This window comes from Hyposmocoma kahamanoa, unplaced genomic scaffold, assembly GCF_003589595.1.
Source record: "Hyposmocoma kahamanoa isolate Upper Pololo Valley unplaced genomic scaffold, ASM358959v1 92, whole genome shotgun sequence".
NCBI classification, from domain to species: Eukaryota; Metazoa; Arthropoda; class Insecta; order Lepidoptera; family Cosmopterigidae; genus Hyposmocoma; species Hyposmocoma kahamanoa.
This window is the reverse complement of record NW_020654748.1, coordinates 15,491,655-15,515,195: the sequence shown is the minus strand read 5'-3', so window position 1 is coordinate 15,515,195 and position 23,541 is coordinate 15,491,655. Positions and strand designations below refer to the sequence as shown.

At 36.2% G+C, this 23,541-nt stretch overlaps 1 protein-coding gene across 6 annotated transcripts in view; it reads right to left on the bottom strand.

The window, feature by feature from the left end:
* The window catches only part of LOC113236782, a 116,297-nt gene that overhangs the window by 62,017 nt on the left and 30,739 nt on the right, over positions 1-23,541 (bottom strand). For all 6 annotated transcript variants that reach the window (XM_026472951.1, XM_026472955.1, XM_026472953.1 and 3 more), the window contains 3 exons: positions 22,100-22,150; positions 11,736-11,939; positions 9,704-9,836 (listed from right to left, as the gene is read on the bottom strand). In XM_026472951.1, the coding sequence (XP_026328736.1) occupies positions 9,704-9,836; positions 11,736-11,939; positions 22,100-22,150 (388 nt within the window). The remainder of the gene's footprint in view (positions 1-9,703; positions 9,837-11,735; positions 11,940-22,099; positions 22,151-23,541) is intronic.

Sequence of the window (23,541 nt, the reverse complement as noted above, 5' to 3'; positions counted from 1 at the left end):
TTTACAGTGGCCGTGCCTTCAGAGTCGGTTTGCCTTGGCGCAAGAATAAACATTAGGCCTTTGGATCCTATTACACAGAAAGAGAGTTACGTCAAACGAACAAGAGTAGCGTTAAAGGAGCAAGACCTCACGTTAGCATTTTGCGAATGACTTCAAAAAATAGTAAGAAAACTTGTTTAGATACGTTACTTTCACGTGAAAACAACGACTCCGAGCTAGAAAGAGAACACGACCAAAGTCTGAAGAACTGTGAAGCTTTAGAGTAAGAGAAATAAATAAGTGTCAGCCATTTTATTGATTTTGTAAGTGTTTAGTACTAGTATTCGGATAATCCGTGGGATTAATATTGCTATAGACGCTATAAGTATCGTTTCGCTATATCGGGAATATTTATTCTGCAATTTTGCACAATTTCAGGAATAGCATTGATTATAAAAAAACACAAATGAACAAAGGTTCAGTGGAAACCGAAGTAATGGAATCATACCGGGTCTAATGCATGCTCTCAACTACAAATGAAGTGTCATTGTAACGATCCCTACATGATAAAATGACAATGAACGGCTCTGGAATGATGTCGAGTATCGTTATCGAGATAGAGTTATAGAGATCCGTGAATGAAATAAAGTCACAAGTAACCACTTCGGTAACGAGGTTGTTACCTTTTATTAAATCTACCGATGCTCTGTTGGTTCTACTTTCTAAGGGTCACGCTCTAGAGGTTTTCGCGTTGCATGGAAGTTGACGATTTTCTTTGCTAATCTATTTTCATTTAAAAGTAATATTTATCAATAAAATTCTTCGTTCATCTTTTGAATACAAAAAAAAATACCATATCTATTTTGATACAAGATTATTATTATGTTAAGTTACAGCGGTTTATATATTTGAAATGTTGGCATCCGAACAAAAAGTTTACCTTAACATATCAGATATAAGACAAAAATTTAAATGACATTTTACCGCATTAAAAAGTTTTTAATGACAATTACGCCGTGTTCGCCATTCAGGAAATAATAACAATGACGTAAAACTAGAGTAACTCCGAACCTTGAACTTAGAAATAGTACCTACAGGGGCGAAACATTATCATTCATTTGCATGCCACAAATTGTAAAGAAACATCGGTATACCGTATATATTTACTGATGTTTACTAAGTTTGAATGCTTTTAATTTGAGACAGCAAAAAGAAAGTATTTCAAAAATAAATAGGTATTCCATTGTATTATGTAGTAGTACGTTAATACAAAATGTAATTATTAAAAACGAACAGCGGTAATAAATGATGCCTTTCCTGTCCTTTGACAAAATAAAAAGGTAATTTTCTTAGACTGTATATCCTACAACACAAAACAGAAAGACGAGCATAAGTTGGAAAATTTCGATTAATAACAGAGATGTTTTAAAATTAATGTAAGTCTTCCACAACAATTGGAAATAGGAATATATATCTCCTCTATTTAGAAATACTTATTACAATTTTTATTAAAAACTCGAGTTAAAATGGAAGTTTAGTTCCTGGAATTAATAAATGTTGTAAAGAATTTATTAATGCTCCAAAAATTTTACTTTTATACTGTAAAAAAGGCCCAATTATTAATTGATTCTTAATTACTTCCAAGACGATATCTCTCTGTTCTCTATATTGTATTGCTCCATATTTTTTGCAGCTTAACCGATTCTGTTACTCAGGAATATTAATAAAAAGGTACCTTATATGGGTTAATGTTCAGTACGAAAATACTAAGGCATGCGAGCAGCATGATTAATGATTCGAATGGAAGTACTCTGATTAATTGGTACAGAGACTGGAGGGAAAATATCGCACCGTAATGAGAATTCATGCCATTCACAAAAAAATACTGTTACTCTTTATCTGGTTATCGATAACAAAATGTAAGTATAAGTTTATTGCTGTAATAACGCAATGTTTACCAAGTTCTCAATTATTTGCAAGTCACCGATAACGCACATCAGGATATTAAAAGCATTTAATAAGAGCTTGCTAAGGTGTCTAAATGATATAGAAGGACTTAAAGGAAAGGTGAGCTTAATGATCATGTTATTGGATGATTGAAAAGGTTTCTAAATGAGATGCATAAGCAGAATAACTTTATTTGTATATTAACATTTCTTATATATTTATGTTCGATTTCATTGATTAAGTAATCTACATAATGCGGCAAGCTGAAGGATCAAGAAAGCCAGCTAGAATAGAAAAGTACCTTCAAAAACACTGCATGTTTTGATTTGATGGCCCCCATGCAGTTACCGACCAAACATTGTGCTGCAGTGCCTCACGAACGTTATGACGTCTTCCCTTATTATCTTAATTATTTAACTATGTACTTATATTATTTCTAACAATAATATTTGGTTACCTATATATGTAAGTACACTATTCTCTGCAACCGTAACTTCTCTACAGGTTATACAATAATAACAATTATTCTAACATTTTATGTAAACTTTACTAGCATATTGTAACTTTGAACACTCTAGGAGTCACGATATCTAATTGCATTATAAACATTGGCAGCCTCTGAAAATTTGGTGCACGAAGAAAACAGTGTGAGTCAACAAACACGAATATCACAGGTAGAAATAGTTATTTACAAGCAGGAACTCTACGTCAATAGATAACATTTGTACCAGAGTAAAGCGACAATTTCTATTATTTAAACAAAAACATAAATCTGTCAACAATTCACTTGTACATAGGCCTGAGAATTGACTTCACTTGCCACTAGAGATATGTTAACAAAATAGCTAATTTCACAAGAGTTTGAACAGTCTGCAGGGTCTGCGTCAACAACCATGAAAGTTACATTTAAGTATTCGACGAAAACGCAGCAAGGACGATGCGAATCTTCTTTGTCCGTGCACTCGACAGTAAAAGCTTTGTATTTACACAAACAAATCGTCGCAATTTACGACTCAGAGTTCTCTTTCGCGACATTCGACACGTCTATTTTGGGATGTATCTACAGATTCGAAACCCACGGCTGGCCTCGATTCATTATTTTTTGTAGAAAAGCAAGAGAAGTTAACCTCAAAACAATATTTTTTAAGCTACGTTCAGGACACGATTGGAGGAGCTCAATGCGCAGCGACGCAGGGCCGGAGGCGAGCGGCGCAGGCCCGACCGACCACTCCCGAAGGCGCCCGAGCCGCCCGGTCCCCGTTTCAGAGCTGACAATATTTCTCCGCACCGATCTACATAAAGCTACAGTTTCTTCTACATGCATATACACGGCTATGTTTCACTAATGGAATGCAGACAAAAGCAATCAACAAGACTTATTTAGGTGTTCGCATCCAGCTGGCTCTCACAGACACACCGTCATGTCCTACACTCGTTCGTGTGCTGTAGTCTGGCGTTAATGTAATCCTCTTTTTAATTAAACGTCGTTCGCACATACAGGTATTATTCGTAGTATCCCACGCCTCGGTGAGGCATGTTGGTGAGACTTTTCATCATTGGATATGCGCATCGAACCTTGTACTATACTATCTGTTGATTTGTTTCCTTCTAACGGAGTGAGCGCTGTTTGACTGACCGAGGGTCATTTTATCATTTCATTGTATAACTTAGTCATGTATAGGTTCGTCATTATTTAAAGCTAAAGATTCGTAGCCTTATAGCTGGAAAATTGTTTGATATGTAAAGCAAATTTCTCTCAAAATAACTCTCACTTTATATTTGTAAGATATTCATTCACCCCATATAAATCCGCACTGGTGAGTGAAGGAAATATAATCCATGGAAGTTATCGTAAAATATGTACGCATCGACCAAAGCTCAAAAAATGAATCTTTCTACTCAATGAAACGGCAGGGCTTTCAAATAATGAATATTTGAAATTGTTGAGACGTGTTCGTCAGGCAGTGCTTTTTTAAAATCTGTTACGTAATAGCCTTTTTATTTTTTTGTTTATTTTTCATAACTGGTACATTTTTGTCCTGTATTTAATAACATCATCTTCATATGTAGTTGGTAATAATGTAACATACTATTCAATATTAATGATCCTTAATGTTTCTACAGAATAATTAGCTATAGTGATTAACCGGTGAAAACAAATTTGCACGATATTAGTCAATTAGTTACCCATTGAGTGCCAACTGCACTACATTATATATATAACTATGCTAGTTGGATATAGTATTGCATTTGCGGTTTACCAAAAATGAACCCGGGCTGAATGCTGAATGAACATTTTAATGCGAAATGATTTTACCTGTTGACATGGGCAGTTTCTAAAACTCTACTTTTATACCTTTTTATGGAATCAAGGCTAAGTAGTACATAAGAAGTATTTTATTTTATTGAAAACTAAAAGTCCTACAACAGACATATCTGTTATAAGAAGATTTATTCTTAGACTTATTAATTCATATCGGAAATGAAACAATTTTTAAAATCGCGTATTATTTATTTTGTTCTTTAAACGAACTGACGTCCCGGGATCTTTACAGGTCCCATAGTCACGACTGACTGATTAATTTATATTTACTATTTTTTACATATGTACTAATTTATGTACTTTATTTAGACGATAAACTCATTTATTCAAAATTAAATTGTATAACTAAATTTATTAGTGAAAAAGAGAAAACATTTTGTTAGATCAGCTAAAATGCTAGCAGTAGAGCAGTAGAGTTCCTTGTGCAAGAGTTCGTCCAGGCTAGTACTGCCACCTTACCTATTACTGCCGCCAAGCAGTAATGTCAGCATTACCCTATTCCGGTTTTTAAGGGTAAGAGTGCTGGTGAAATTACAGGCACATGGGACTTGTCAACTTGTGTCTCAGGATGACTGACGCAGTGGTAATGCCCCTCAGATCTTTGCAATTTAAAGCTTTTAGTGGCATTGTAAATGTTGTAGACAGGCGTGTAGCTTACCATCAGGCGCACGACTTATTTGTCCCATCACTTGATGTTATATAAAAAAAAACTAAAATGCTGTTAAAGATAATTTTCATAAAATTTCTTAACCTCACTTTGTTATCCTAGTTTTAACTACATTTATTACAGCTTCAATGAAGACAACCCAAAAGAAAAGTATTTTTTTATTTATGAAGATTTACATAAGCTAGTATGTTGGAAGAATTTGTGAGCCAAAACTACTTTCTATTCACATTGTGGAGCTATATGGGTCGAAGCTACAGTTAAGATTAGATTACGGGAAGCAACTGAATGAGATTGGCACAAGACAGGAAAGAATGGTACAACGAGAGGATACTTGTGTTTTGCATTGGGCGGATACGAGTTGATCGGCAGTTAGCTTTCCCTTCACATGTTCCACATACCAATTCGGGATAAAATACAAAAGTCAACAAAAGTTCGACACGTCTGCGATTTGAGGCAGCCGAGAAAGTTTAGCGCAGTTATTTAAAAGTATTCTTGAATATGAAGTTCTTGTTGTGTGCACACTAGCCATATACCAAGCTATGGAAACTGTCAGTTTAATATTTGCAATTTTGTACACATGTTTTTTTATAGGTTTTCTGTTAAGCGCAGTTTATCTTCAGGTTTTCTATACTGCCGTGCTTACAATATTACCAGTAACTAATTATGTTTGAAATACTTATAAACATACTGTTCTTATCGTAAGCATGGTAGTATATATTTCTAGCAGTTGATCAGTGCGGCTAAGGCGTAGTAAGTTTAACGATGTACAGTGAAAGGATGGTCCAGAGTTTGATTGACATTATTGCAATAGGTACTTGCTGGAGAGTCTGGTATGCATGCGATGGAGATGAGCATTGAATCGAGCTTGCCCCTTTCGCAGTCTTGACAGTTTTGTAAAACATTTTTTTCTGTAATAAGCGTTTGTTGTTGTTTCCATCAAAATAAGGAAAAGATACTAATATGTATTATGAAAGGGTTGTACGATAGAACCTTTGCCTGCCCAAACAAATAGGTGCAAACTTTGATTTAAACTTTCACGATTTTCACACATTATTTGATTTTTAATTCGAGGCTTTGTCCCTTCGAGACCATGGACGTTGCAATACGTCCGAAACGTCGAGGTAATTGAAATATGTTTTATACGTCATTAAGTCCCGAATTTAAAAAATATAAGGTACGTTACAAGACTTGCTAATTGGACCCGTCGCTCAGTTGGTAAGAGCAATGCTACGGTGCAGCTTGGACGTGGGTTCAAGTTCCACCAGTCGACGAATATTTTTCTGTGTGTTTGATCTTTGTATCCATAATCATAACAAAACTAATGGAGTTATTTCATAAAAAATCTCAATAAATATATAAGGTACGTTTTCTAGAAAAGGTTTTGTATTTTCGAGTAACTGTTTTACGTTGTCAAATTCAATAAAGAATTAAAATATAATGTACTACTCTAATTATTAACGTCATAAAATTGATTTAAGTTGGGCATACTACGCAAATAAGTGACACAGTTTGACGTCGCATACCCAAACTTTGATTACTAACTAGGCAAAATTTGCTAATAATAATTCATCAACTTTGTATAAAGGCTTTGGGCGAAGTTAACACTTGCTTGCATACTCTCTGCAGTTTACCGGCAATAATAACGTGGACATGTAAGAACTCAGAAAGGAAGAATTTCAAAATGGTCACCGAAAAAATATAACGATTTCTCGCTAACAATGTCAAAAATTAAACTATTGAACAAAAATACAATCCAAAATCTGGCAATATGACCAATTAGACGCTTTAGCTTCCGGAAAGACGAAACATTTTACTACAACCACTAAAACTATAAACATTTTGAATAAAAATTTGATAGTCAGAATGTCGTATATTCTCTTTAGTCACAAATTGTGCTATCAACTACGTTTGAGTGACTTTAGACAATTTTATTCGAAGTGTATTCCCGTGTACGATCCATTATCCTCACCAAAAGTAGATCTACGACAGCGGACATAGTCAATACATTCACAGGACAAAGCGTAAGTTTCGCTAGATAATTGAACTATGCGGGTAGACTGTAGGTACATAAATTTAGTTGCATAAAAGGGGTGTACGCTAAGACAAGTGTTACAGTGGAGTAGCTTAAAGATACTTAATTAGATCTTTGATTAGTTCCACGCTCGCTACTATTTATTATTCTTACGAGGTCATCTATAAATTACGTCGCAGAAACTTCTAGTATTTTTTCCATAATCTTTGCACTACGTACGTCGTTGAAAGCAGGGTTGTTGCGAATATCCGCATCCGCATCAGCATCCGCAATCAACGATAGCCATTGCGGATGTTCGAGTCGTGACATGAACTAAAAGACACGCTGGAATAACTTACTACTTTTTAGTAGTAGTAGATCTCCTTGTGAAAGAGTTCGTCCAGAGAAGTACTGCCACCTTACCTATTTTTGCCGCCAAGCAGTAGTGTCAGCATTACTGTGTTCCGGTTTTGAAGGGTGAGGGTGCTGGTGAAATTACAGGCACTCTATTTCTTCTCTACCTAAACAATCTCTCTCTACTAGTTTTAGAAAATGTAGATATCGTTTGCTATACTAACGACACCTGGATTTATAGTTACGATCCCAAAACAAAGCAGCATTTTTATGTTTCTTATTACTATTATTTAAATTTATCATATTTCTTTTGTTATTAATTTAATAATATACTAAAATAAGTTCTTATGTAAAACCTCTTTACTGATAACCACGACACAGGCCTAGTCTAGTGTGGTTATCTATGTATCACAATATTATGTTTTGGACAGTTAAATAATTGTTTTTTTTTTTTTTCATGTAAATAGATTCAGTAAGCATGTACATTATTTTTAAATACATAAAATCAGCATCCGCTGATGTGTTTAAAAACCTGCATCAGCAACAACCCTGGTTGAAAGACACGAGTTAATAATAATAAATAATAATGTGCCACATACCAGACAGAGAAACAGACAAATGGAATTCACTCCGGTGCACAACTTAGAACACGAAGTTCAGAACCAATTTAGAAAAGTTCATTTTACAAATTGGTTCTACCGGGAATCGTACCCGGGACTTTCTCATCAACAGTGCAGACCGTTGCACTACATAGATCATCTATTCAATAGATGCTGATTAAGTACGAACCATAATTACAGTGTGAAAGACAATGCGTCGTGACAATATCCATTTTCACAATGATTCTTAGATCCTATACTTACGATTTCCTTTTAACGTGTAACTTAATTAATAGAAAACCCTTTATCGTGTGCGTTATTTAAATGTATTTTATGTATAAAAACAGACCTACATTACTTGTATGATAATATTAGTCCGTATTCCTAGAGCCGGACAACAGCAGACGTATGATATAGAACGCATAAATAAAAAACTCATATCTAGTTCATGCTCGATTTGGCAAGACTTCTTTATCCGTGAAGCTCAAAAACAACCTATTTTTCTGAAAAGAACTATCCCATACCTTAGAGGAGTTTCATAGTGTTATCGGCAGTTTACAAAAAAGGGGTCTTACTCAAGTAGCTATGTTTATTTAGATAGAGGTCAAAGTGATTTTTTGGTGTATTTACTACACACCAGTGAAACACGCAATAGTCTTATTGTCAGTCAACTTTTCCTAGATAAAATCAGCAACGACGCGCTTTTGAGTAACATTGTATCATAGGTACTTGATATAGACAAAATAGAACATTCATTTGAAGATGAAATACCAACCCTTTTCCTTAAATACCTTTCTTTTTTAATTTTTATTCGTAATCTTCCGACCTTTTTAGTTTTTATTAAGTATCAATATCTATACAGATCTTACCCGTGAAATTGCCGCTTTTTTCGTACTGGACTAATGGCAGTTTCTTAAACTTTATGTGCCGAAAGAAAAATAATCAAAAGAATTCTCCTATACTTCCTTCAAAATATATTCTAAATAAAAGTGGCAATAAAAACATTGTTGATTGAATATTATAGAAAAAAAACTGAAATATATGTGTTTAAGTTACAGAGCAATACTTCAGGAAAGCAAGGGCGTAAAAGCCAAAGTATAAAGTTTACAAGACGTTTGAAAAAATTATATATCATATATTCATATATTATTTCATATGTTTTTTAATATCTTTCTACATTTACGTAAAAAGACATATTTTACCGAATAGCAAAACATTGAGTAGACAGTTCGAAAGACCATCAAAATTTTACCAAACTACTTTAACTTATAATTATTAATACAAAGATCGAATACTCAGAAAAAATTCCTTCGATCCGGCCGGATTCGAACCGACGTCTTCTAGCGTACCGTGCCAGACGCTATACCAACTAAGCCACGAACCAGCGGACCTCACATTTTTTTCTATGTGCTTATCATGTCTTTGTATTTGGTTTTTCAACGACTTTTTAGTCGTAGCGCCATCTATGAAAGTGTTATCATCGAATCCGGCCGGATCGAAGGAATTTTTTCTGAGTGTTCGATTCTTGTATTAATATTTATAAGAAACTAGTGGAGTAATTTCACAAAAAATAATTGAATATCAATTCAATAAAAATCTAAAATACTTTATCTTATTGTAATAAAATTGGGTTTTACACCCTTTTTTCCCCTGAAGTATTAAATCTTTATCATCCCCGCATAATGTACCTGCTCCACCCACTTGGCATAATCTGCCTATATATGGTATAATCTACCTACATGGGTACATTTTTTATCATAAGTGCTTACTTATATGAGCCGATTTCTTGCTACAGAGAAGGATTTTGTTCATATTTGACTTACCTCACTTGAAGTCAGGTAACAAATGCGCGAGTCGGTGCTGTCAATGGAGGCTTGCTGCACGATGCCATAGCGCGTCGACTCGCGGTCACTCGTGTACTCGGAACGCACGCTGTCCTGCCGGTCGAACACGCCCCTGTAACAATCACGCCGTTTATATTCCACTCAAGGCTTAGTTTATGCAATAAACAAAAATCCGACACAGGCGGTAAATTCGCAATAACAAAAAAGTTGTCGGGAATTTCTTTGTTAATTAAACCCTTTCCCACCCACTCTAATTCTTGTCAAATATTTCCTGGATCTTACTACGTATTTACTTTAATGTACAGCGTCAGCGCCTTAGTTATGTTTTCACATTTTCAATACCAGTAAAACAAATAAATAAAATAACAATGTTTATTTACTTTAATCTAGGCCTAGTACCAGTGCATTTATTTAGTCAATCACAAACATAAATATTACAAAGATTTTACAAATCTTTTTTTCCTGATTTTTTTCCGAAAATGTTATAAATATGTAATGATCAAACTGATTTCTTTTGGTATTGGGAGTCTTTCTATTTTTACGTTTCAGAGTAAATTATTTTGATTCCGTCAAAGAGCATCCAATCCATTACAAACATATTCTGGCAGTTCGTCGCTAATGAGAATTCCAGTTTGATTCGAAGTTCTCGGCCTGCCGTCTATTGTCGGCAAATGTAAATCAAATACGGTTTCAATTTGCTAGGTCTGTTGTATGAGTCGAGTGGCGCTACACCGCGCCATGGCACCGTGCCTACGAGCATTGCAACCGCAACCCATTTCCATTGTATCAACCTAAGGTAACTATGCGGAAAACGTACGAACAACGCGGCATGTCGACTTAGTGGCGTGTATACGTAACAACGTTTATGTAACGTTAGCTGAATTGAATATACTGTCGAAATTCATTAATTTGCTGTGTAGGTACGAAGTCATTAGAATACGTCTTACGATTGGTTACTTCGTTGTGTAAAGTCATGAAACGCGCGCGGGATATAGTAGCCGACTATAGCCAATTGGTGTTGTTGGCAGGGTTAACAGGGCTTAATGAAGGACCGCAAATTAACTCATTTAGGCTTGGAAACCATTGTTGATAGCAGCTGGTCATCAATTTTCTTGTTATAGGAATCAATAAATTGGTCTAGAGAAAAACGTTCGCTTACAGCAGTGTGCACGGCATTTTTAATTATCTTATACAGCTTAGAAGCTAATGCATTCCAAAAAAGTTTGTTTAGAAAATAAAATATCCTTAAAAACGATTGATGTAAAAATCATGCGTCCTTTTTAAATAAAATATTAGCGGTAGAGCTCCTTGCGAAAGAGTTCGTCCAGGGAAGTATTGCCATTTTACCTATTTCTGCCACCAAGAGTAAAGGTGCTGGTGACATTACAGGCACATGTGACTTGTCAACTTATGTCTCAAGGTGACGAGCGCTGTGGTAGTGCCCTTCAAATCTTTGCGATTTAAAGCTCTGAGTGGCACTGTAACTGTTATGGACAGGCGTGTAGCTTATCACCACGCGCACGACTTGTTCGTCCCGTCACTTTGTATTATATAAAATAAAAGATCCACAGTGTTGAAGTTGTTTTGCTGCAAATACTACTTTATTCCTAAACATCTTAAAATAAACATGGACATAGAGAAAATTAGTAAATTTTGTCAATTGTTAACGCAGGAGTACCAAAATTTTGTAGTCTAAATAATTGCCAATTTGCTGTCTAACCACTAATATTGTATTATCGTTACATCAGCTTTTAATTGAGTCACTCACACACTTTAATTTTACTTAAAATTTACCGAAACACTTTCATTAATAATTTTTTTTTTTGGCACATTTACTAAATGAAAGAGTAGATTCTACGGTTTATAAAGACGTCAATGTAACTAATATAAATCACAGTTAAACTTCCATCGATGTTTGTGATTCAATTCCAGAGAGTTCCTATACAAATACGGGTTCATTATTTTTCAAAATGGGCTCATCATATATTTAATATGCTTGTCACATATTTACCGTTGCTCGAAGCTATCAGCTCGGTTGCTTCTGTATCCAGAGTCGTTAAGGCTTCCCTCATGGCGCAAGCTGGGTAAGGAGTCCCACGGCGAGCGGCGAGGGCCGGCGGCAGGCGGAGCACCGCGCCAACCATCCGAGTGGCGGTACCACGCGGCTCGAGCCGACTCCCCAATGCAGGACGCGCAACGCGACGCACTTACGAAACTGGGAAACAAATAAAATCTTATTATAATAATAACCGCAGTATACCGAAACGTCGCTCTGCCAACTGAGCTACAGGTCACATCAGCAGGTCGACGAAATTGTTCTATGCGTCTGTTATATAATTTTGTATTGGTTTTTTTCGGTTTTCAATGCCGTAATTGAATAAAAAATCAATAAAATCCAGTTTTTGAGATTTTCGTGGTGATGGCATTACTTTTTAGTTAAAGATTTAGATTAATCTTTAGTTAAAGGTTAATGAAAACCAATTCCACTAAATCTATTCCTAACACTTAAAAGTATTTTTATTCGTTTCATCATTTGCGTTTCAAAACTAGAAAGTTTATATACACGGAGAAATGCAGTTCGGGTTTTTGCTTCAAGTTTTAGTAAGTTGCTCATATGTGATAGTATTGGAAGTATGTAAGAGAGTAAGGGTTTAAGGCCCAGGGCGGAAATAAAGATTCACCGACCATTAAGCAAAGACGAAAGCCAAACGCGATCGTGCGTAGTACAACTCATACCTACAATATTAGTTCAACTCAATTATTTATTTGGACTAATCCTTTTTGTTATAATCTGATTTATAAAATAATTTTAAACGAGGTAGTGATAAAATTTCAATTCGCAAAACGGCAAACAGGCCAATTAATCTCAATGTAAAGGATAAAGAAGCAACTTTATGTTTACCATGCCTCTATTAAATTTTTTATTTTATTTTAACTTATTGGAAGACCGACGGCTACCTTACAGAAACTGGAATAATAATGGAGAGCCAATTATAGGTCCTCACCGATAGACACACATTAAGTTAATGAGCATTAAATTATAACTATATAACTAGTAACTATAGTATATAGGTAATTACATTTTCGCAACACTTAGTACCTACACGTATTACCTACTCGCCAATAAACAAACTAAAGAAAGTTTAAATATCGCATGACACTTATTTCGAAGAAATAAGAGAATCTCTTCCAAAATATACTGACTAAATATAGGTAAGTAAATTTGTTTTCCGATCTCTGTTAATTCATTCACAATGAATTTCATGAAATCTTCTTAAACGAGTTACTTCGAAATTATATTCAAGTCTTTGTTCGGACCGTTAATCCAATCATTAACGCGAAGCCATAGATAAAGAAGTAATTCCTTACCTACCATTTCTTTATGCTTTGTTAAAGTAAACCAATTAACTCCAGCAAACGCCAATTTTCATTATTTCTTTTATCTACAGGACGAACCAAACTCCCCGGTGCACACAATTTAAAATAAATAAGCAACAACGAGAAACTAATTTGAAATGGACGTTCTCTGATATTCCAATGGGATTCTTCTGTTACGTGTCAGATTAACAGGACCCGGCTTTAAATATATTACGAGTTCTAATAGCATTATACTCGTAACAAGCGAAACGTGCGATCACGGAGTGGTTTGTACTTTCCAGGGTTGATTTCAAACGGTTTAAAGACATTGATGCTTATTTCGTTTCGCTGCTCAGCTTTGATTGAAGTAGTCACATTAAGGATATTCATAAATTCTATAAATTACGATTAATTACCATGTTACTAGTACTTTACTGTGACCAAAGCAATGTGCTTTTCATATAGCCAAGTAAATTGACCTCTAATTCTGAACAAGTATAGGTAACACCCACACTAATGGGTTGGGTACCTACATAATGAACCGCTATTCCACCTAAAAGTCAGGGCGTGTTGTAATAAATTCCAACACTGTTTACTGATAAAGCATTGTAAAGAACGAAATTCTCTCAACATCAACATGATAAATTATTTCACTTCCTGTACCGCCTGTGTTCGCAAATTACTTGCTACGCAATTGGCTATTTCTATCCCCAGGAGTACGCCTGCGGCTATGTAAAAAGCCTTGCACAAGTAATCGAACTTCCAAACACCCCTAAATAAAAGTTTATTGTCAATAAATATATTTTACTCGCCTTAATTGCCCGCACGGTTTAACAACAATTTATGCAGTAATTCCAGTAATTTGACGTCTTGTAATCATAAATAAGTTTCTAGGGTGTCATGATTATGTGAGTATATCAAATTATTTTTGAATGGTACGTACAGGAGCCAAAGTTTTTAGAAATTTTCATATTAAAAGTTTTGGTAATTATAATTTGGTGAAGATTTTTGAGTGGCTGACAAAGTTTTGTGCTTCGATGACCGAAGTCAAAGTTACGTTTGTTTGAGTGGAGTTTAATTTCATCCTTCAACATTTTTGGAAGTCAAGTCTCCATGAAAGATAATAATCAATTTCTAGTAACTTTCTCCATTAAAATTCTAATGTGCATTATTTACCTATAACAACTCAGGCCAGAACCGATTTAGAAAAGATCATACCCCATTCTGGTGGATATCGGGAATCGAAACCAGGACCTCGTCATCGCAGAGCAAACTGTTGGCCTTCCGAGACCGTCGGTTATTTCATGTACTAAGTCTAGTTTATTTAACAATATTGCGCAACATTTATTTTTCCTTTTGTTGAATAACTATTTTTAGAACTCGTCTTATAATTTGTTAACGTTTGCTAACTAGTATTTCTGATCTAATGATCTTCAACGGATGATGAATGGAATGAGCTTCATAATCTCAAGATCCTTTCTACAGACTGTCACTACTACATAGGGCGCACTATAAATTTCCGGAACTGGCCACTTACATAAACAATATTTAAAAAGTAATTACAACATTTGGAAATGGAACTCTTTGGCTGTAGAATACAGTTTGTTTCATCTGACTGTCACCTGTTTTTACATTGTGGCGTCATTTTAGAAATTGGTTGTCTACATCACCGTGGATTTAACTCGTGAAAATTGTCGTAGTATGATTTTCTACGAGTTTAAGTGTAATTTAACAGCTTAGCGGAACTTCGCTTAGCTTCAAACTGCTTTTGGCGACGAAGCACCATACAAGACGACAATTTATAGCTGGTTTGCAGATTTCAAACGCGGTCGTGTGAATCTCAGTGACGAATTTCGTGATGGTCGCCCGTCCACTGCTGTGAACAACAAAAACATCGATGCTTGCCTTATGATCAAAACAGACAGGCATATGACATACCATGAGATTCGGGCATCTTTAGGCATAGGCATGAGTTAAATACAATCAATGGTGTGAAACAGCTCTGCTCTCGGTGGATCCCACACAATTTGACTGAGGCTCAAAAAACGGATCGCATTACTTGGTGCAATGCCATGCTTACCAGATTCAAAGAAGGGGCGTCAAATTTAGTGTGGGACATAGTAGCAGGTGACGAAACACGGACTTATAGTTACGATCTCAAAACGAAAGCATCAATCGAGCGTATGGGTCTTTCGAGATGAGCCGAAACCAACCAAAGTGGCGCGCGTGCAAATTGCCTCTAAGCGGATGATTGTTACTTTTTTAATAAAGCTGGCACGTGGCTACTGTTGCTTTGGAGAATCGTTGTACTGTGAATAGTGATTGGTACACGACCATTTGTTTGCCGGAAGTTATTGACAAACTCCGTAAAAATAACCATAAACGCCGTATCATCTTGCACCACGATAATGCCAGTTTTCACACGGCTAGACAGACAAATGAATTTTTGAAGGTGAATAACGTTGACCTTATGAGCCATCCCGGTATAGTGCCGACCTGGCACCTTGTGACTTTTGTTTATTTCCAAAAATTAAGAACCAGTTACGCGGTCAACGATTTTCATCACCTGAAGAGGCTGTCGAAGAGTATGAAAAATACGTGTCAGAGATTGTCACGGAGGAGTGCCATAAATGTTTTCAAAATTGGTTCAAATTCATTTCTGACCATTTATAATATTTTTTTCTTATTCATTCCGGAAACTTATAGTAGAATTGTACGTGAAGCTGTTGGAATTAAAGAACATCGTAATTTCAACCGAGAAGACGGTTGCGACTATCGCCGGATATCGTGAGTGTCGGTCTAGTGACAATCCTAGGGCGCAAATAAATAATGAAGACCATGTGCGGGTAGTTAGAAAATCTTGCACGGCTAGAAGGTGTTGATACCGGTCTCTTCAATGCGTGCGAGTAAAATAACTAAAAATATATCGTATAAAAAATATATCTACTATGCGTACTTTATATTACTGCGTGATAGGAAATGTATTTTTTTACTTCAAAACAAATTCGAACGCGTCAACATTCATTCGACGTAATTGATCACATCTCGTCAATATTTTGCGCAATATTTTATAATTCATTTTATCCATAAACTGCCTCGGTAACTTTTTTCTCAGAAAAATGTTAGATTCTAGAGCAATGTTCGGATTACCTTATCCAATCAAACATTGGAGAGGACTTCCTACAAAAACCTACTGTACAAAATATAGTTTTTTTGTAAATCCATAATTAATATACACATGATTTAAGATATTTATTTCTAATAAGATATATATTTTAATTCACTTAGTGAGAATAACTGCCTGCGTGGCCGAACGGTTGCCATGCCGGATTGCCACGTCAAGGTCCCAGGTTCGATTCCTGGGCCGGGAGAAATATTTGTATGGCCTACATTCATGGCATGGCATGTATTTCTCTTGTGAGTTTGGGTGTAATTTGTGGTTGTCTACGTGTGTGTCCCTGGCACCCGCGACACAGGGTTTCCCTAGTGCGGGGTTATGTTGAGTGTGTACGTTATTAAATAAAAGGTATCCTAAAATTTCTACATAGAGTGCGCGTTGACAAAGTATTCAAATGAAGGTATACAAATAAAATACCATGTTCTAGTATAATAAGCAAGGGTCGGAATGTATAAGCAATATTAAACAACATCACATACGTTACTCTAACCCAAAGTAAGTAACTAAAGCACTTGTGTTATGGAAACAACGACGGTACCACAAACACCCAGATCCGAAAGTTAGTTTTCTATATTGAGCCGGTCGGGTGTTGAACCCGGGACCCCAGAGATGGTGACGCCATGAAAACCGGCGTGCAAGCCTCTCGAACACGGAGATCGTCGAATAATAGGTAGAGATATAGATATAGAAAGAATTACAATTTTCATTGCAAACACGTATGCAAACTGAAACTAAAAAGTTAACAATCGGTTACCGGAAAGAACACGAAACCGGATTCATCCCATAGTTTGCCACTACTGAGGTTATATTCTTTCCAACAAAAAAATAATCATCAAAACCGGTTCACAAATGCCGTGGAAATCGCGTAACATTCACAAAAAAAAAAAGAATTGAGAACTTCCTCCTTTTTTTGAAGTCGGTTAATAAAGGGTGTTAGAGAGAGTTAGATTTTTTGTTATGATAACAAGTGACATGACGAAGGAGTCGTGCACCTGATATTAAGTGACACACCTGTCCATAGCAGTTGCAGTGCCATTAAGAGCTTTAAATCGCAAATATTTGAGGGACACTGCTACTGCGCCTGTTACCCTGAGATATAAGTTGACAAGACTCATGCTGTAATTTCACTAGCACTCTTACCCTCCACCGGAACGGAAATAATGCGCAAATAATGCTTGGCGGCAGAAGTAGATACGGTGGCAGTACTTCTCTGGACGAACTTTTTTATAGCGCTACTGCTACTAAATGAGGATACGATGAAACAATAGATGATGATATTAAAAAAAATAATTGATATAGTTAAATCAGTCGTCTTCGCAGGCCGCGGAAGTAAAAATATAATAATCTTAACTTTCAGCAAAGTGTTATTATGGTAAGGGTTACTTTTATTATTATGAAACTGACACAGCACCTTGGCAAAAGCGAGGTCACGGTGAGAAGGAAAGCTCGACTAAAAATTTAAGGCTCTAATTTAAGGAGTAAACCTCAACACAAGAATAATTAATGAGAAGGAAAGTTAAAATTAAAAAGAATTAATGGGTGTACAAAATAGTAATTTGTGAAGAAAAAGAAGAAAAATCTAGTCTAATAAATTTTCATGAATAAGAGTTATAGGAATTTACTCGATCTGGGGAGCTATTGACCTTGACTAAGAATTTTCCTGGCCTACAAAATAGTAGGCGTGTTTTCCTTATAGTACTAAGAAAAATACAACATACATAAATTATTACGATCACCGAAATACATAAATCATTGCTAAATAACACACACGCATATAAAAAGCGTGTGTGTACTGAAGTATAACCAAAAGAAATTGTGCACGGACGTATCGTTATGTACTTTCGTAATTCCCTGAGCGAAATGTTTTTCGGGACGACTTTCCTTAATAAAACTAATTAACTCATAAACAGCAATAATAGTGTTCTAGTAAACGTGGGTGCTTATGTAAAAATATATATTGCATGTACAATCATTGATTGCATTATTATAACTTTGAGGTTTATAATTCGTTGCAATGATCACAGTTTATAAAGGAATAAATAACGTTGTACGCGTTGACCTACATTGTACGCAATAAAGAGGGTGTAATTTTTACTGTATTTCTTTGCATTTTAGTGTTAGTGTTTTTCTTCCTACACACATTACTTACGAACGACAAAATAATATTATGTAAACGCCTTTTTATAGTATTATCTGGCTACTACCGCCATCTACCGGCGAGTATTTGCAATTCTAAGGCTTTTATATTTCAGAACCCTGTATCAAGGTGGGGTGCTAAAGATAGAGTAGACAGTTTCCACAACTTTCTGCATAATGGAGAGGGCGCTGCATTACCTCGGTTTCGCAAATCTTAATCAGGTCCTTTTTATTACCATTTATCATTACTAGCTGGTGCCCGCCACTTCGTCGTAGCCGTAGCTTAGAGTACTACGTACTTGAGAAATGATTGGTTCTCCATAAAAACTTTCATTCCCTGTTTCGCCCCCTTTAATATTTATTTTTGTGACCAAAGTATGATATGTCCTTCTTCTAGGTCTCACCTTTCTCTATACAAAAAATCATCAAATTTTGTTCAGCGGTTTAACAGACAAATGCAGAAAATGTTACTTTCACATTTATAATATTAGTTTGGAATTAAGTGATGTCTCTATAAGTATCATTTTTTTAATTTCACCATAGAATGGGTTTAGTTGATATGTTAACACAAATTAATTTTCGCATTCAGAGCCTCTTGGACCCTCTTTCATTATTTTTGATCGAGTGGATAAGAATAGTACAGAACAGCTTTTTCTTTTTTGGTTTTTAATCGAGTTTGTTATTGAGCCTTAAAGATCAAGAACACGAAATTCTTTAGAACATGTCATACGGAAATCACATACATACGTATCAGCGCGATAACGCGGTTCGCCGTAAACGCCATTCATTATAGAATTTAAGCGTTCGCTCAGTATTTAAAAATGACATGTTTGTTGATAATAGACATGTTTGTGTTTATGGTGGTTAAAATATAAATGATTCAAATTCAGGATTGTTCTGTATTTCATTTCTATTTCGTGATCGTACTCCCATAGTCGAGATATCAATCGCTATGCTGGTATAAAAATACGTATGTTATGCATCTCCACAAAACCTACGAGAATTATTTGAGAGATCATTAAAAGACTACCTATACACACAATGGAAAGCAACCTTGCGTTGTTCCACTGCATTTAAGAAGAAAATAGTAGGCGTACAAGTAATGTCTCAAAATGATATATCTTGGACCAATAGTCTCAATGTAGATCTGCTATCCGAAATTAAATGCTTATTGCTCCAATTAGTACTGAAGAGTCTTCCTCTCCTTTAGAAATATTTAGACTAAATACTTAATTTAAATAACATTTAAAGAGCACTAAAGTTAGAGTCAGTTACGAATAAAAAGAAAGATTTAGAGTGGTTACACACTGCGTCTTTTAGCAGCGATGAAAACGCGCGTTCGTGAAACGCGCGATTGCATTGCTTCACTTGCGATTTACAAACGCGCGATTGCATCGATACAAACGCGCAATTGCATCGATACAAACGCGCGATTGCATCGATACAAACGCGCAATTGCATCGATGCAATCGTCTATAAATGCCAAATGTAGCGATGCAATCGTGCGTTGGTATCGATGCAATCGCGCGCTTGCATCGCGTTTGCATCGCTGCTTAAAATCGCGCGTGTGTGACCGTTGTTAGATTTACAATATTGTCAGATTTTACATTCAATTAGAATTGGAAGAAAAATATCTAGAATCACACGTTGTTTATACAGACTAGAGCAAAGAGTTTTAATGGAGGAGGCGTAGCGTTCTACGTTCCAACGAACGGAAGAGAGGGCTCAATACGAATTTGTGACTGTTTTAAATACCCATTCTTAATATGCATTATGACATCAGATCTCATTGCTACATCAGAAGCTCTGTCATACGTAATGAATAGCACTAGTAAGCAATAGAGATAGCAAGAGCGCTCTACAACATTTTTGGTGCGCTGCATTCATGGAGAGCGAGGTACACCAGTAACATATACGGTCACAGCTAAAATACAAGAACTTGTAGCCCACAATATATAATTGGAGTTGCAGTGGGTACTATCACACAATGGACTAAAGAGGAATGATGAGGCTGACATCCTAGCTAAGCAAGAAATAACAGAGGGGCAAGAGGTGAACGAGGTAGTACACCACGCTACTCAGAATTTCTCCTCGAATATAAATTTAAATGTGCTTAAATGTGGAATGATTATAAGTAGCAGTAGAGCCCCTTGTGAAAAAGTTAGTCAGGGAAGTACTACCTTACCTATTTCCACCGACGCCAAGCACTTATGTGTACATTACTGCGTTCCGGTTTCGGAGGGTAAGGGTGCTGGCGAAATTACAGGCTCATGGGTCTTGTCAACTTATGTCTCAGGGTGTCGGGCGCAGTGGCAGTGCCCCTCAGATCTTTGCGATTATAAGCTTTGAGTTGCACTGCAACTAGTGATGAAAGAGACTCAATCTTTTAAGGCCTTTTAAAAAACCTCGACTAATTTTTAACGCCTCATGACTAGTTAATCTTTTAACCCTCAAGTGTTGAGTCATAAGACTAAAACTGAAGACTATTCGAGTCGAAGTCTTTTAACCCTAGGAAGCTTAAAACACTTATAGGACTAATACGACTAAAAAGACTAAAAAGACTAAAACGACTAAAAAGACTGGCACCTCATAGCCTCAGGAGTCGCGAGTCTTGAGCCGTAGGGCTCAAGATCAGATTTTCGTGAAGCTCCGTGTGGCACTGCAACTATTAGGGACAGGCGTGTCGCTTTCCACCAGGCACACGACTTGTTCGTCCCGTCACTTAGTATTATATAAAAAACGAGTATTTCGATATCAGATCGAAGAAAAAAATCTGGTTTCGAACAATTCAGTGTCAGCATCCTCGTTTACTTTGTTTTATATAACGAGACTATGGAAGGAAAAGAGTTATCATCGCGCTGAGGATGAGAATCTGATACGTTCCATTAAACAGTTTAGATTTCATAATAAAAAAAATATTTTCTTTTATAAAAAGAAAACAGTTCTCCAAACTTCACTGGTTAATGGAATATGCGTTGATAAGAAACTTCATCTGAATCAACCGAACCCGTAGGTGCTATAAATTGTATACAGGACAACCCCTATACGAAACCGGCAAAAATACTGTTACTGTTTGTTGAATCGACTTTCGAAAAGCGTGACTCTGACATGTCAGCTATAGTTTAAGTTTACGATGGAACTAACATGTACATTCTATATAATCTCAGTACTAAAAATTCACGGTACTAAAAAATACCTTAAAAATTCGTGGAATTACATTTATTTGCCAGGTTTTCTTGATACCGATTACCGGAAAGTGCGCAAAAACGGATGGGTTTACCGCCCTTAGAGGTGGAGTATTTTCGTCAAATTTAAATCGGACCACTATTGAGGCACCCTCTTTCCAACAAAAAAAGAATCATCAAAATCTGTGCGCAAATTCCAGAGTTATCGCGCAACATACATACAAAAACCATGCAGTCGAATTGAGAACCTCCTCCTTTTTTTCAAGCCAGTTAAAAATTTAAGAGTTGTAAAAAAGTAAGGCATTTGACAAATGTTATTTAAACACAGCTTGAGAATACTATGACGAACACTCTCATTTAAAAAAATTATATGTTTAAAATAACAATGTGATAACCCTCCACTCCGGGCGAAGTGTAGACTTCTAGGCATTGATGCGAATAGACGAGGGTTACTTGTCTATGGTTTAAGCATTTAGATAATCACCCAAATAAACTTACCTTACTTTAAAATAAACTTACCTTGACTGATGATCGCTCAGGTAGCCTTGGTCACGATCTCTGACGCGATCCCTGAGACAACAATTTGCGTCATTTTTTTTTATTTTAATGCTCTGGCTACACAGAGGCGGTAGCGGGAGCGTTCCGGGACCGGAAATTTAGGTAATGTTCGAGTTCTTAAGCACCCTGTCACATTGAAACCAGGTGGTGGGGCGGCAGCGCTGGCTGGGGCCTAATGCTATGACAAACAGGCGCGGTATTTCATTGAGTTCCATGCAACCGTCCACATAGAGCGGCAACGGCGGGACGCCGTTCATGAGCGGGGCTTTAGCGAAATTGCATGTTATATTTTAAACACTTGAGTATGTTTTTTATTACATTTCAGTATGAATCCAACCGAAATTTCTTTTGCGTTGCTTCCGTAATGCGAATAAAAGCAGAATATTTTTTTGAACACTATCCGAAAGCGATATGGTGCTTTCTTTAAAATGTAAGTAGAAAATGAAATGTGGTTGCTTTTGAGTGTCACACCGGCCGCCTTCACACCGCTATCCCGCCACGAACTACTCGTGGGACTGCCGTGTGACACGCCTCAGAACGCATTCGCTTCCCGCAGGTCCGCCCCCCCACAGCTTTTCCCGCTCTACCGCGTCTGTGTGGCATTAGCTAATATTGTACTAAACGGCAAACTATTATATGGTAATTGATATTTAGATGATATATGTGAGAGTGAATAAATAAATAAATATTTGCAATGCCGGCCCTGGGACTAAAGCTTCTAATTGTCCTGTGCTAAGTGTACGGAGAGCCAGCTTGTGATTGCGTAGGTTTATACAATGTACCAGATAACTATATGATTAGATACCTGGTCTCAAACTTAGGAATGCTTTAACCTATGAATACCAGCGCAAAGGAATTCAGTCTGATGCATTACCCAGAATACGGAAACTAAAACCAATATATAAAAGTTCATTTATTATGCTTTTTTTAGAATTACAAATAACGTAAACAAAGGTACAGTGATCGTCAACCTTTGCTTTTTTTTTCAGTCAACAAATTACGTTAAAGGAAAACATCGTCAGAATTAATAACAAATGATACGATAATATATGTATTTTTTTAAAGTTTCCATGTAATGTTTGGAGACTCTAGGTCTTTTGAGTTTTTTTATCCTGCAAGTCTGTGAAATAGATTAAGTATGGAAACACATAAATTTTTCATTAAATTAGTAAATAGTGACGAGTGAAAAACGTAATAATTAAATAAAGGTGGTACATATATTTTTGAGTTTTGTTTCACGGTATTTATTAAAATGCTATGCTTACAAAATGACTGAATGATATGGTGCTGATAAATGACCCGAAATTTCCTTCAGTCTAATGCTGAAAAAAGCAAATTGTACATAGGTCATACTGGGAAAACAAATCCGGGATCTCCTTATCTAACGCCCACCAAAGCATCAT